At 49.3% G+C, this 14835-nt stretch overlaps 1 protein-coding gene across 16 annotated transcripts in view; it reads right to left on the reverse strand.

Annotated features, from left to right (window-relative positions):
- PTPRF (protein tyrosine phosphatase receptor type F) overlaps nt 1-14835 on the reverse strand; it is a 395978-nt gene that overhangs the window by 65617 nt on the left and 315526 nt on the right. For 11 of the 16 annotated variants that reach the window (XM_061345047.1, XM_061345050.1, XM_061345056.1 and 8 more), the window contains 5 exons: nt 12032-12301; nt 8662-9243; nt 7961-8094; nt 6825-6969; nt 1395-1700 (listed from right to left, as the gene is read on the reverse strand). In XM_061345047.1, the coding sequence (XP_061201031.1) occupies nt 1395-1700; nt 6825-6969; nt 7961-8094; nt 8662-9243; nt 12032-12301 (1437 nt within the window). The remainder of the gene's footprint in view (nt 1-1394; nt 1701-6824; nt 6970-7960; nt 8095-8661; nt 9244-12031; nt 12302-14835) is intronic. The other 5 variants (XM_061345058.1, XM_061345060.1, XM_061345057.1 and 2 more) reach the window with 1 other exon arrangement.

Consider the following 14835-nt stretch of genomic DNA (forward strand, 5'->3'; position numbering starts at 1 on the left):
AAACAAGATCCTCCCTGAGAACCAGGCAGAAGCTGCTTGTCAAGCTCTGCTGGCAAGAGAAGGTGGGAGGCCTCAGCAGGAGATATGGAGATGTTGCAGGGACATGAAGAGATGCGAGTGTGAGCACACCACAGTGAAGAACACTATCTTACCCCATTATGGGAATATGTGCTGTGTCTGAGACCCAAACAGGCGAAGTTAGATTTGTTTTCAGATCACAGTTTAGCATTTTTCTTTCCTTCATCATGGCTATCTACCAAACATCAGCATGTCAGAGGGATATGAAATCACTCCTGACAGCTAAGCTGGAATGTCCAACCACGGTGCCCAAAAACCAAGTGAGAGTGCTTGCTGCGACATTTCTGGGGTAGCAGCTTCCCCTGGGCTACAACTCTGCTGAATGAGAACTGAAGCAAACAATAGAGGCAGCAGGACACACACGGACATGTTTGCCAGCTTAGGAATGCAGTCAGCGAGCATTCCCAGACACTGCTTCCAGAGACATGGGGGACACTGGCAGCCCATTTAGGGAAACTGTAACGTGCCTGGTTTCAATTTGCTATGCTGACTGAGCAATGCAGAGATGATCCCTTCTTTGTCTGGATGCTGCATCTCTTTCTTCTCCCATTAAACCTGCAGCTTCTGGGGTCAGCATGAAGCCATGGAAGCTCATGCTGTCACCCTGAGCTCTGACACTTTCAAAGGAATTGGCTTAAGTCACGATGACATAACTGACAGCCCTGCTAATACAAAGCAATTTCTCTTTAAAGCTGTCGTATCCAGTAAAGTGTTCTGTCCATGTGATATTCTGACTCTTGAGTGGAAGAGCAGATTTATATAATCTGTGGCTTGCCTGGAAGCCGGGGCAGGAAGCAGCTTTCCTGTGGTATCTGCAAGTTTCAGATGGATTTCTTTTCCCCTCTTTAGTTTGCTGGATTTCAGATCAACAAGTAAACTTTAAGTCCCAATCTCACAATGTGAGAGAAGCCTTTGGCTGAGAAAACTCACATTACCTTCAGTAAAATGGAAAACCACCACCACCAAACACTAGAAAGCCAAATGGGAAAGCAGTATACTGCCTCCTCATTTGTGCCGGAAGCACTGCTAACACACACCGGACCCTTGTGGGACCACACCAGGAGATCTGACCCACAGCCTGGAGGCAAACATATCATATCAAAGCAAGGGCCAGCAGAGCAATTCCCCTACCCAAGTCCAGGGCAACCAAGGAGACTCACTCCTTGTAACAGCTGACTAAGGAACTGCTCCAAACAGCCTCCAGTCCTGTTTGAAAAACACTCCCCACTCCCTTTCCCCTGTTTTCCAGCAGCTCAGCTAGGAGAGTCCTGGTTACCCCAATGCGGTAGCTGAAGTAGCTGTTCAGTAACACCTACCATCCTCATCAGTGCGCACGTGCACGGGGATGCTCTCCGGTCCTGGCCCCACATCGGTGTGAGCCCTTACCCACACCTTGTACTCGGTCCATTTCTCCAGGTCCTTGATCTCCCAGCTGGAGTGCTCCCGTCCAATGCCATCCACCACATGCTTGGTGTTGTCATCTCCTTCCACTGCCTGGTAGGCAATGGAGTACTGGGTGATGACGCCATTGCGGCTCTGGGCGGGCGGTGGCACCCAACTTACCCGGATGGTAGTGGAGCTGGTGCTTACACACTCGACATCTTGGGGTGGGGCGGAGGGGGCTGGGGATAAATAAATGAAGTGGGGAGATGAAGGGAAATGAGTGGAAGGACAAACAAAAATGCACAGGGAACTTTTACCCAGCCAATGGAACACTGAACATACACACGGACACTCAGCCAGCAGCTTCCTGGACAGCTGCCTGCCTGCCTTGCAGATCAAAGATAGCACTAGGGGCAATTTGTATTTGAAAGCCTGATGAACAGCATGGAGACAGGAGTGCTGTTCTGCAACAGAGAACACCTCTCCTCAAAGCAGTTCTGGACACTCACTTTACCAAACACAATAAATGGCAGTAAGGGAAGGATCACGAGAGAGAGAGACTGGTAGGGAGAAGAAAGATGCTTTCAGTGAAGATCTGAAGCAGATGGAAACCAGAAGAGGTAGGAAGCTACAGAACGCAAGAGTGGCAGAAGGGAAGCTCACACACCAGACTGTATGAAGGCTCGAAAAACCTGCTCCTAGTCAAGTGAAGGAAACAAAAGAGGGTAGGGAAAGCAGGTGACTGAGGCTGCCTGGAGTGTGTCCAGGCAGGGTTTGGAATCACAACCATCAGCTGTGAGCAGCACCCTGACCCAGGCACCACATGGAAACAGGAGATAACATGGTTGTGCTGCTTTGCACGTGTGCCTAGTATTTGGGACTGACTGCTTCATGCCTGTCAAACTGGTTACCTGCCTCAGGAGCTTCCCGGCCTATGGAGCTGTACAGGGGAAAGCAGGCAGGTCTTGTCCCCTCACAAGCAAAAAAACCATCTGCAGTTTGCATTAATTACTAAGCTCCAGCATTGTTAAGTGGCCACAGGGAGAGGAATGGGATGTGGGCAGCGGATACTCCAAGATGAGAAGCAGTCACTGCCACACAGCATTGCTGGGGAACAGCAGCAAAACGACTCTGGTGGGTGAAAAAAGGGATCAGGAAAGAACAGACAACCTGAACAAAGCAGAGCATCTCTAGACAATTGCCTGGTTCATTCCCTTCTCCAGCCTTGCAGAACTGCTGTTCTGTTGTAACAGGGCCCCAGCAACATGGGAGCCCTCCCACAGCTGCAGCAGGCTCCTCTCCTTTGGCCTCACTGCCCAGGGATGCTTTCAAAGAAGGCAAGGGTGGAAAGAATGAAGAAGGAAGGGAGCCCCACCTGTTCAGGGAAGGCACAAGGGAGATGGGTGCAATCCCAGGTTTGGGTGCACAGAAGGGAAGAGCCCTAAGCAGAGAGAGCAGGGCACTATCACAAAAAATAGTGCACACAATTGCTTTAAGGTTAGGAAGCTTCTGGCCTGCAATAAGGCTGGTACAAGGTATTTTGCTTTGCTACGGCAGATGAAAGGCTGCTTCCATTCTTCACTGCATCCAGAAACCTAAAAAAGGCTGAAAAAAGACCGGTGCCCTTCCTCATGCTGCAGTCCTTGAAGCCATCAGTGCACCAGAATCAGGCTTCCTAGGGCACAGGGACAAGCCTGCCTGCTCACTGCTTGCACAAAGGCAAACACAACTTACATTACCCAGATAGCAGCAGGGACCTCAGATAATTAAAGCACCCAACAATTGTGCTTTGGCTTTGTTGGGCACAGGCTGGTAGCGGGAAAAGATTTTGGAAAGCTGGGGGAAGCAGCACTTCCCAGTGACACTGGGGACCTCTGTTTGTAGAACACAAGGCCCATTTGCTTGCAGAAACAGTCACAGGCTGCCTGTAACTGTTTGTGCCCACTTCAGTGCTCAGGGAGGAGGGCCCATCTCTGATGCCCACACTGAGGTGTCTGGGGAAAGAAAAGATGGAGGGAGAGTGGGCAGTGATGGATCTGGAAGAGATGATGCCTGAGCAGAATGAGACTGCTGCTATGGGAAAGAGAAGTCAAAGCAGTGCGTGGAAGGGAAGCAAACAGTTGTTTATGTGAGGGAAGGCTGATCCTGTTCTGCCATCTGGTATACAGGAAGGGAGCAAGGGTAGAAAATTAATCCTCACAGTCTTTTGGTTAATCAGCAGAGAAGTGGCAGGGAAGAGAGTAGGAAGATGTAACACCAAAGCAACACCAAGAGTGAGCTCAGAAAGGGCTGAGATAAAGCAACTGGTCAGAAGGGACAGATGAGACATAAGGAGCTTGGCGAGCCTTTCCTTTGCCATGGTCTGCAGAGAGCCCATTCACGTAAGATATATGCTCTGGCTTTGTTGCTCCACAGCATCACTTAGGATGCAGCAGTGAACTTCTTCAAAGGCAGCTATGGCTGGCAGGGTGGGCAGGTCAGAAGTTGACTGGGTAAGAGTTATAAACATGACATGCAAGGCAAAAACTCAGATTAACATGTAAAGAAAACAAAATAAAACTTGGTAACATGAGCAGGATCAACTTAAAATGCATAAGGAGTGGGACTGTCCCTCCTGGGGCCAGCAAAGAGCAGACTGGGTGGCAGCATGCACCCACACACGCAGAGGTACCCACACTGCAAACCTCTGCTGCCTCCAGGCTACTCACACCGGCCTCCCACGCTGGTCCACAGCAGCCCTGTGCACCCACCCAGCCCACCTACTCTGTAAGCTAGGGAAAAGGCAGCCTCAAGACCCACCTTTGTATTTTAAGCAAGAACAGCATTTTAATGCTGAGGCCTTATGGGCTCTTCTCCTGTATCACACTGCTTGCCTGAGGCAGTGCAGGCTCCTGGAAAACTCCCCCATGCTCCTCAGGCCCTCAAAGCAGCACTGACTGTACGCTATGCAGGGTGCCCAACAACGAAGTAAGCAGCTTAGCAGGAAGGACAGCCCAGAGGCTTCTCAGAAGATGGGGTCCAAGCTGTGCTGCTTGAAGGGTGCAAAGGGGCACTGCATCCATCTGGCCTGCCTGGAAAAGCACCCCTATCACTCCTCAGCAGGGATGCCACAAGAAAAGCTCAGCCGCAGCCATGCAGATGTCCTTCTCCAGCCCATTAGCAACTCACTAGTGATGATGTGCCTACCTTACTGTGACTGGTTTGTTAGGGCCAGGAATAAAGCCTGAAGACAGGCTATTTGGAAAGCAGGAGTCTGACTGCTCCTGCAGTTTGTGTCCCACCTCAACATGCCAACCTCCAAGACCTAACAGCCTTTCTCACGGCTACCAGACGGAAGAGTGCAGGAAGGAGACCAGTTTGAAACTGGAAGCAACACTCTTTCTAGATTAGCAAACCCTAAGGCCATAGGGGACCAATCAAACCATCTGATGCTATGTGAAGATCAAAGAATTTCTGCCTGGAAGTTGTGCACACAACTGCTGAACTTAAGCAGAGCATTCTGAAAGGCCTACTTGACTTTGAGATGCCCAGTACCTGAGAATTCACTCTGCACTGGGACTGTTCAGCCAATGGTTTGTCACCCTCACTGAATAGCCCAATAGTAACTGATGATGACTTAGAATAGAGTGTCACTAGAAACATTCTCAATTAGGGGCCTGTAAACCAAGACCTAGTCACTTCTTGGATAAATCAAAAGAACTCGTAGGTCCCTCAGTGTAAGGAGGGTTTTGCTGCTCAAGCAAAGGTATGCCTGTGGCTTTTGGCCAAACCTCTTCTATCCTGTGCATACTTCTCTTACTAAAGAGATGCCAGAACCAGACAGCTACTGCTCCACCAGCCAGTGAAGCAACAACCTTAAAACCAGACCAGTACGAGATCCCCTGTGAGCAGACAGCATGTGGAAAAGGTCATGGGAAGATGTTCGCCTTAAAGAGTCCACAAAGCAGAGTTTTCGCTTACTTGGACTGTTGTGAGACTCTGAAGGACTCATTTATGCATGGAGCCGTCTCTGATTAAGTGTGTTCAAGGATAAGAGCATCCACTGATGGAATTAATTTAAGTGGCAGGAGAGTTGCTTCAACCTTTGCCTATCAATACAAAAGCTATCTGAAATAGGTATACAAATCCCCACACTCGGAATTTGTTCTCAGTGTTCAAATATTTATAACTGCATGATCGGAACCTTTCTCCATTCTCATACCTGCCTATTGTGTGGCACTAAGCCACCATTAGCTCACTTAACGAGGTGGAGGAATCCCTGCGACTGATATGCTAATGAAGCTGAGTTTTCCTCAAAGAGAAGGTCACTCCAGTAGTGAGCAGAGCTGCTCTTTCCTGCCTGAGCTTCCTTTCTAATGGCCATCTCAGGCTCTCAGCTGCTGTGCATGCTGGTGCTCTCCCTGCAGGGAAGGCTGGCTGCCTTTGCCAACTGCTTACCCCACATAGCTAGTAAATCCCAGACAGACGGTGCTAACAGAAATGTCTTTTTCCCCCCTTTTAATACTCTTTGCATAATGGCAAGCCCAAAAATCGTTAGTGAAAACGAGCTTATCGCAGGGCCCTTTGATAGCCTTAATCTGCTTATGCACAGCACTTTGAGCTGCCAGTCAGAGCAATGCAAACTCCTGCTCTGTGATCACATGGGGCAGAGTGAGGATGAAAGTGATATTGCCTGGGTCACCTCATTATCTAGCCTCCCTATTAACTCAGCTGCAGCTTGTTCTGGTTTCCCCTAGTGCTGCAGTTCCAGAAGAAGCAGCCTTACTGGCCCATACAACCCAGGCAAACAGCCACTTTGCCAAACTTTGACTCCTCTGGTTGCCTGAAAGCCACAAGCTCATCTGGCCTTAAAGAATGCCTCATCCTGTTATCAATCAAGTGTATGGACCAGAGATGAACTCCAGAGGAAGGAAGGCATTTGGAATGGGAAGTGAAGGGATGAAAATCCAATGGTTTGGGGACAGTAACATTTAGAGCCAAACAGTCATATACTGCCTGCCCAGACAGCTTGTCTGCATGGCACAAATTCATAGAGATGCACAAACCCACTCAAATCAAGCTCTCCAAAGCAATTTCCCAGCCTGTTTCACTCCTCCATTAGTTTTTATGAATCTACCCTAAGGGAAAGACAGCATGATCAAAGGGACATGAAGAAAGAACTTACCACTTGGGTGCACCCCCTCTGCCAAAGAGCCCTGATCCAAAACCCCAGGTGACTTTCCCCATTACACCCTTCAGCAATCTGCATGCTGGCATCCCTGAAGACCCACAAGGGCAGAGGTACTGGGCTACTCCATGCCCAGGTGATGGAAACTGGACTGCTTTTGCTTTGTCTTCAGCAGTGCATAGTATCAGACACTTACTGGATTGGGCAGTTCTGGCTTCAATCATTGGGGTGTAGACTCCTACCCCCAGCTCTGAGCGGGCACCCAGACGGAATTTATACAGTGTGTCTGGTTTGAGACCTTCCACGGCATAGGAGGACGTTGGGTCAAACTCCACCTTTTGCTGTCAAATAAAAGGAAACACAGATTACTTGGTGTAGTTGGAAAATCTAGAAAAGCTGGTGCCCAGGTCTCCATGTCAAGGGAATAGGCAGCTCCATCACCCATTCTGGCCCCACAGAAAGTCACAGTCACGCTGTAAAACCTGTTGCAGTTCTGCAGGACATCCAATGTATGGAGCTGCTTGGGAGTAATACAAGGACTCTGGCAGACCTCTCTGATAGCCAGGCTAAACTGGTGTCCAGTCTGCAGTGTCTATCACTGTCTTTGTGGGAATGCTGGGACTAGTTATATAATTCACGTGGGAGACACAGGAAACAAGTTTGGTTTCTCCCAACAGACAATGCCTGCCTGTGAAACAGAGTAAAGCCCTTGTCCTAAAGCAGTTGGAACTGCTAATGCACCTAAACAGTGCCACTAAAGGACTTGTTCTGCTGTCACTTCACCTGGAGGGCACTTGCTTCTGGCAGCTCTCATGCCACTATGAATACAGGAGGAGAAGAGGACTATGGGACATTGTGAAGCTGTCTTTGCACAGTTCTCACTGCTTTTCATATATTTAGAGCTGGACTTCCTTTAGGGACCTGGCAGTAAATGTGGAAGAGCTGCCTCTAGGTCAGCCTCAACCTGTTCCTTAAGTGTAACCAGTCCTGGAGCTGCAGACACATGTTGGAGGCCATTACAGACCCACCTAGAAACCCTACTGTCTTTAAAGGCACCAGCAGTAAGGATGCCTCAGGGATGGTGTCATGGTATTCTGGAGTCTTTTCAGTCCCAAACCAGTCACTAGTTACTTTGTTAGGCATCAACAAGCACTGCTGAGGTCACTTACACAGAAGCCGGAGACTGCCATTCTCCTATACACACCCCTGAGACAGAAGAAACAGAGAAGAAATGGTCCTGTTGTCACCCCAGCTCAAGCAGACACCTTTCCCAAGCTGCTGAATTGGTGTATCCGGCCCCAAGTGCTGTTGATGAAGAGGCAGGATCCTCACCTGGGTGCCATCCTCCCCTTCCCAGTACAGCAGCTCGTATTTGGTAATGCGTTCCTGAGAAGCAGGCAGCCACGTCAACAGGATGCGGGTATCAGACTCTGCTTCTGCCTGGAAGTCAGCTGGCTGGGCAGGAACTGGGGACCAAACACATAGTTAGTGCCAGGAGGCATATGCAGGCAAAGGAGTAGCATGGCTTTGCAGAGTCTGTGTTTCACCCTGTGAGGACCCTCTTTCTTTCTTTCTGGATTCCCCCTTCTTCCCTTTCCCCCATATTGGGCTCCTGGAACAACGCAGGCAAAAAGCAAGCACCTTTGAGACCCAGAAGGGTGACTATGGGAATCATGCTCACTTCCAGCCCCTGACTGCATCCCAGCTCCTTCCTTCCACACACATACTGAGACCCCAGAAGGGTTCAGCACAGTCACATATGTGCCAACATCAATGCCCAGGACCTTGTATCACATTTTTAGCCACTGTATCCCAGACAAAACTGTGGCCTGTGTTACTTGCAGAGATTGAGACCAACTACCCAGGACAAACTGACGGCTTAAATCTGATAGCTGTGGGGTGGGAATGCCACCCTGACACGCAACTGGTTGAGCACCAAGTGCAGTTGTGATGCCTGGTGTAGATCAGACACACAGCTGAGCCGCACACCACTGAGGTGCTCACTGAGCCATAGCACCTCACTCCATACGTACCCCCTTGCTGCGTTTTGACCTGGATGATGTCCGAGGGGGGTCCGTCACCCACTGAAGTAAAGGCCAGGACACGGATGCTGTACGTGGTCCCTGTGATGAGGCTCCCAACGGTGGTAAGGTGACTGTCATCAGTGTTGTGCTTCTGCCACATGCTCAAAGGCAGATGCGGGTCAGTGGTATAGTAAACGCGATACCCTCGGATCTGTCCATTTGGCTCCTCTGGCTGCTCCCACTGGACCAGCATGGTGCTGGCGCTCAACATCCGTGCCTGGACTTTGAGAGGTGGACTTGAAGGAGCTTGCTCTCCTGTCCGGGCCTCGACCAGCTCACTGGGGGGACCCCTGCCAATGTTATTGACTGCGATAACCCGGAACTCATACTCCGAGAAAGGGCTGAGCCCACCTATGCTGTAGCGGGTTGTTGCCACACCATCCACCTCCTGGAACTGACCCTCCAAAGATCTGGGCTTGTACTGGATGACGTAATATGAAATGGGGTCGGAGTTGCCTGAATCCCAGGTGAGGGTCACGCTGGTAGCTGTCGTTTCAGTCACTAATGGCTCTGTTGGAGGTTTTGGCAGTGCTGCAATTGGAAGGCAAAGAGGTGTGATTTAAATAATTCAGTCAGCTCAAACCCTGCAATGTGCACGGGGATAAAAATGGAGCTGCCACCTCCCATTAACATTCTTCTTTAAAAGGCAGAAATCATTTCATACTCTACAACATGCATTTTTATATTACCATATATTGCTTGAAGTGGTTCTTAATGGAAGGATAAACAGAGCAATCATGTTATTAGATGTGCTTGACGCACTTACCAGCAGCAGGCTAAATAAAGGTAATTCAACGGGGATGCAGGAATGTTTCTGTCATGGGGGTTCAGCTGGCAGTGGGAAGGTACTTGCTGGGCTGGGCTAGCCCCAGAAGCAAGGTGTACACCTGATTTACAAGGGATACAGTAAAGCAATCAGAGCACCGTAGGTAATATGCAGCTATGCTCCTGCTTCCACAGAGACAGCATCTTAGGCCATAGGGAATTCATGGACAGTGCTGTTAGATGGGTTGATGGGGGAATGTTTTGTAAGTATTACAACACATGCAGGAGGGATACAGCCAGAGAAATTACCAACTTTCACATCCACTATTTCACTGGGTGGTGTGTCAAACTGCAACCAGACAATAAACTGTTACACAAGTACTCCATGACACTGACACCTCTGAAGTGTTAATGAGAACACAACTACCGCAAGCAAACAGTTCCGGATTTGCCATTTTGCCAAGACAACAAAGAAAGAGACGGAGTGTGTGAGAGGGATTTGCAGAGTACATAAATACTTTAAGACAATGACTGAATTAAAGTCTACAGTAAACTTAAAACTCCTACGAACCACTCTAGTTAAAGTCGTTAGTGACTTGTAATGCAGCTATGCTTGAGGAGGAACTAGGAAAAATGCTCAGCCCAAATTAAGATCCTTGAGTATTTAATTCTTTGGCAAAGCCAACAGGTTTCCAGTTTCCACATGGCTCATCTGAGGAGGGCAGGCTCTACAGCACAGGAGTGCTGAGGAAGATGCTTTTTCCAGTGCTACTGCAACATGGAACACTGAGAGATCAGTGAGGACTGAACTTGCATGGGAGGAAAGGGCATGCAACCCACAACCAGACACCACACATCTACCCATGGATGACTCAGGGAGGTCAAATATCCTGCCCAGTATTACAGCCTGACGTGACACATATCCTAGCAGCCTCTCTCAAGCTTTCAAGGACAGATGACACTCATTCACCTTTTCCTTTGGAAGCTTGACTCTTGCCAGTTTATGCATGGGTGTGCAGCCTGTATGTGAGCAAGACACAGGTTTTGTACCTTCGATGCACTCACTGCAATTAGCTCTGTGTCATTATGCTTCTCCTGTTTAACCCTGCAAACTGTCTATTTTCCAGCAAGCACAGGAGAGGCAACACTGGATGAAGGAATTAGGGTCAGAGGCAGTACTATATGCAGAGTGAAGGTGCAGAAAAGACAGACAAGAGAAACAAGGAGGAAGGCAATGGGCTAAAGGAACTGAGCAGACTGCTCTCTGTCCTGAGGACCTCTGCAGTCCTGGAGTGGCAGTGGGATGTCAGCCAAAGAGGGAGTGAGGCAGAGCTGTCCCAGATACAACGAGGTAAATACTGGAAACCATCAGGGCAACGGTGCAGTTCCTACCTCCTCCCTCCGCATCCAAACCACCTTGTCATCGTGCCCTTTTCTTTCATACACTCTTGGGTAGGTACTATAACCGAAGCAACCCCTGTGCTCTGTAAGAAAACAGGAGCTGGAAAAGCTACTGACAAGCAGACACCATGAGTAAAAGGAACACTGTGCAGCTAAGGTTAAAAGCATCCTCTGATCAGCACCAGGGAAAGAGAATTCGCTGTTAATCTTCAGGTTAGAGAGGGCTAACTCTCAGCTCTGTGATTTGTTCAAGCAGGAACTCGATGCTAGAGGTGGCCATAGAGCAGGAGGGGTCCTGCAAGAACAGAGAGAACAGACAGACTCAAAAGATGACGTATTTGTGGAAACCTGATCTACAAATCAACTGTAAGCTGAGGAGGAAAGGGATAGTGTGGACCTGCTTGGCCTCAGATGGGAAAGGCAGGGCACGTGCTTCAGCCTCCCATTACAGAGCTGGCTGGATGGGCTGCAATGTGGTCAGCAATAACGTCCTCTCTGGGGCAAAGCTACCTGTGAAATGGCAGCAGGAAGCATACCTTAAGGACAGCAACAAAAGATGGAGAAAGGGAAAAAGGCAGAGTGGTAAGGAAGAAAAGAGAAAACTGGCAGAGGAGTACACAACAGTTAAAAAATGAACACAGACAGCTCTTCCCTGCAAGGGGAGAGTGGGAATGCTCATTCTGGTGAGGCCCACAGGCACTTCACACTGCTGAGATGAATCTTCTTGTCCCGCCCTTTTTGCAAGGGACATCTCTGTACAAACAGCTCTCTGACTAGACATCCACAGCCCTCTTCTCCAGGACAGTCTGTGGCCTACCCTTGTGTTGAGTTGATCCTGCTGATACGCAGAACAAGCCAGAAACTGTTGGATGAACAGGCTTGATGAGGTCTCCTCATGGCACAACAGGGACCCAGCCTGACATAAGCCTGTCTGCCATCATGCCACATGTATGTGGAAACACGTATAAATGACCTCCAAAGCAAATACTACACTGTGAGCAGGAAAGAAACGGAAGTTGTGGGTCTGAGAACCTCCCTTACAAGGTGGAAAAGTCACAGGAGACTGCAGTCAATTTCTGCACTCCATGATACTTTGGCAAAGGGCTACACTATTGAAACCCAATCAGAAGCACCACAAGGAGTAATTGCTTACCTTTGACAGTGATCTGGGCTGTGGCCTCAATCATGCCAAGGGAGGAGATGGCCACGCAGGTGTAGTTGGCAGACTGCACAATGTTATTCAGCTCCAGGACGTTCCTACCGACGGGCATCTCATCCTCTTTGGTCAGCTCCTCCACACCAGCCATCCACTTCACGTAGGGCATTGGAGCACCTACTGCCACGCATGTAAGGTTCACGCTCCCCCCAGGCATCACCTCATGGTTGCTCGGAGGGATAGAGAATCGAGGAGCAACACGCCGCACTGAAACAAGGAGGAGACAGCTAGTAGGGTCACAGAACCAGCAGAGAGCACTCAGTTGCATTGCGGTGGTACGTGAGGGGGGTTCGATAGTTTTGCCTGTCTATCCCTCGGGACAGATAAAATTAAGTGCAAAAGCTGTTCCCTGCTTTGCCAAATTGCACACACTTTGCTCTCCTTCCTTAGCCACTGGCATCTTATTAGAAGAACTCATTAAGGGATGGCTCAATCCATTCCCTCCAAACATAGCCTTTTGAAATCATATTACTAACATGAAACATTCCTCCATTTAAATTACATTCCTCTAATTAGAGAGCATGCACAAATGCCAGTCACACACTCTCTCTGTGCAGGGCCCACTGAAGCTCTGCAAAACAGAATTACCTGCTCAATTTATTAGCCCTAGAGTAAAGCAACCTGTCCCCTAAACCTCAGAGGGTTTGGGCAGGAGCAGCAGAAGGGTTTCTTTTGGAATTAGCACACGTGCGCTGCTAAATAAAATATAATTCCTTTCAAAATGTAACTCAGGTTCTACCTTGGCTCAGAAAAAATAGTCACCAGAGCCGCATGACATTGTCAGGGCCCGAACAGATCACCTTGCTGGGCAGGAAAGAACTAATCCTGACAGATGTGAGATCATATCCATTTTGACAGAAGAGAGCTGGGCTGGCAGAACCCTTCCCACCTTTGTGGCAGCACTTCGGGAGATGTATTCCTCCGTATTTCATTGCACAGCTTCTCTTCATATCAAGCCCTTGCTGGGTATTTCATTCAAGACTTATTTGTAAGCAACTCTCAGCTACAATAAAGCTCTAAAGCTGCCTGCCATATGCATTCCGTCAGGAAAATGACACTGAGAAATGAGGCCCCTTCTTCAGGGTTAGTGTTATGGGCCTATTTAAGCAAGGGTACAGAAACAACTGTGCTCGGTAAATCTTTTGTCTCCTCTGGGCAAGCTCATTTTAGTCTGTAGTTAAAAAGGGAAACTGCTTTAACGTGTCTCGCCCAGCAGCCCTGCTCTGCTTCAGCCTCCTCCACCAGAAAGGCAGCCCCAGAGCAGCGGCCAGGTTCATCACTGATCGGCTCCCGAGGAGCCTCTTCCTGCCAATTGTGTTCCTCCATCAGTGCACGGGCTGGTGGAGCAGCCAACAGTCGTGGTGCTGGGGGCAGGTAGAAATGGGGCAGGAGCAGGCACAACCAGCCCCACGAGTGCTGGGGGACGAGAGGGACACTGCTCTGCTGGCCTGGCTCCTGCTACCACGGTGTCTCTGCAGGCAGTAAAGCTGCTAACAGCCCGGTGAGCTGCAGAGGTGTCAGCTCTGCTCACCAAGCTGACTCTCCCCAAATCAAATTCCGCTAGCGCTCCCTTTGATGACTCATCCCCAAAGCAACAGGCTCACAGAAATAGACTGAACACAAGCCCCCACACTAGCATGTACAACAGAGCTAAGACTTTATGACAAATTAGACAATACTGTCAACATTGTGTGTGTACTACACATTGTCTCGGTGACAAAACAGGGCTCATTAGCTCCTTACCAGCCAGGGGAAGGATAACTTGCCTTTTTTTTTTTTTTCTTCTCATTTTTTGAATGTCTAAATCCAAAATCTTGCTGGTTGTTTCTTTTAATCAATTATTAAATCTCAAATCAATAGCTACATGAGTGATCGCCAGTGAGGCGTTACCTGACTGACAGGGCAGCGCTCCCCAAATGAGACAGAACTGAAAGTGTACTCAAGTGCTACACAGTCATGAGAATACAGTTTCACCTGATGGACATGGCAATGGTTTAAATGATGGCGTGTATTTCCAATCAAAGCATCCCAGCACCATTCATTAAGAGCCAAGTTTCATTTTCCAATGAACATGGTGTTGAATTATTCCAGGTAGAAGCTGTTCAATTTCCATTCCCATCCAAGGACAAACCCACCCATACTGTATTAAAACAAAAAAGAGCAAACCTCGAGGATAAAGCCATAGGTGTGCACAGAGCACTCACACATGCACCAGGCAAACAGGCACTGGAGGCCACTACAGAGCCAGACAGAAAGCAGTGCGAGAGCAAGACAGGGAGAGGAAAGGGATACAGGAACTCACGCACAGGGACATGGGAAGACAAAGAGACTGGAGAACAAGAGGCCATGCAGGAAGGTCATAGCCCAACATGCATGCACGAACAGATTTTGACTCCCAGCCTTGTGAGACCAGAGGCAGCAGAGCCTGCTGCAGACTCCTCTGTACCTTCACTGTGCTCCTGTGTCAAGCATTGCTTTCAGGGTGCTCCTGGGGCCAGCCTGAGCCCCACCAGCGCCATGTCCCCCTTAATGTGTCCTGCAGAGGCAGTGGCTGCAGCCGTCTCTCCCTGGCAGCTGACTGCCCCTTGCTCCCCTGTGGACAGCATAGGGGAGATGCACTTCAAAGGAGCTCTCCCAGCAGCGCTCTGCAGGGCTGAAGGGAAGGGCTGAGCCCCTTCAGAAGTGGCTGTGCCCTGTCCTTACCCCCAGGGGAGAAGCAGAGGTGATCGGTGCATTCGTGT

Source organism: Neopsephotus bourkii, unplaced genomic scaffold (genome assembly GCF_033783945.1).
Source record: "Neopsephotus bourkii isolate Nb327-2 ecotype Australia unplaced genomic scaffold, CSIRO-AGI_Nbou_v1 NB_234, whole genome shotgun sequence".
Lineage (NCBI taxonomy): Eukaryota > Metazoa > Chordata > Aves > Psittaciformes > Psittacidae > Neopsephotus > Neopsephotus bourkii.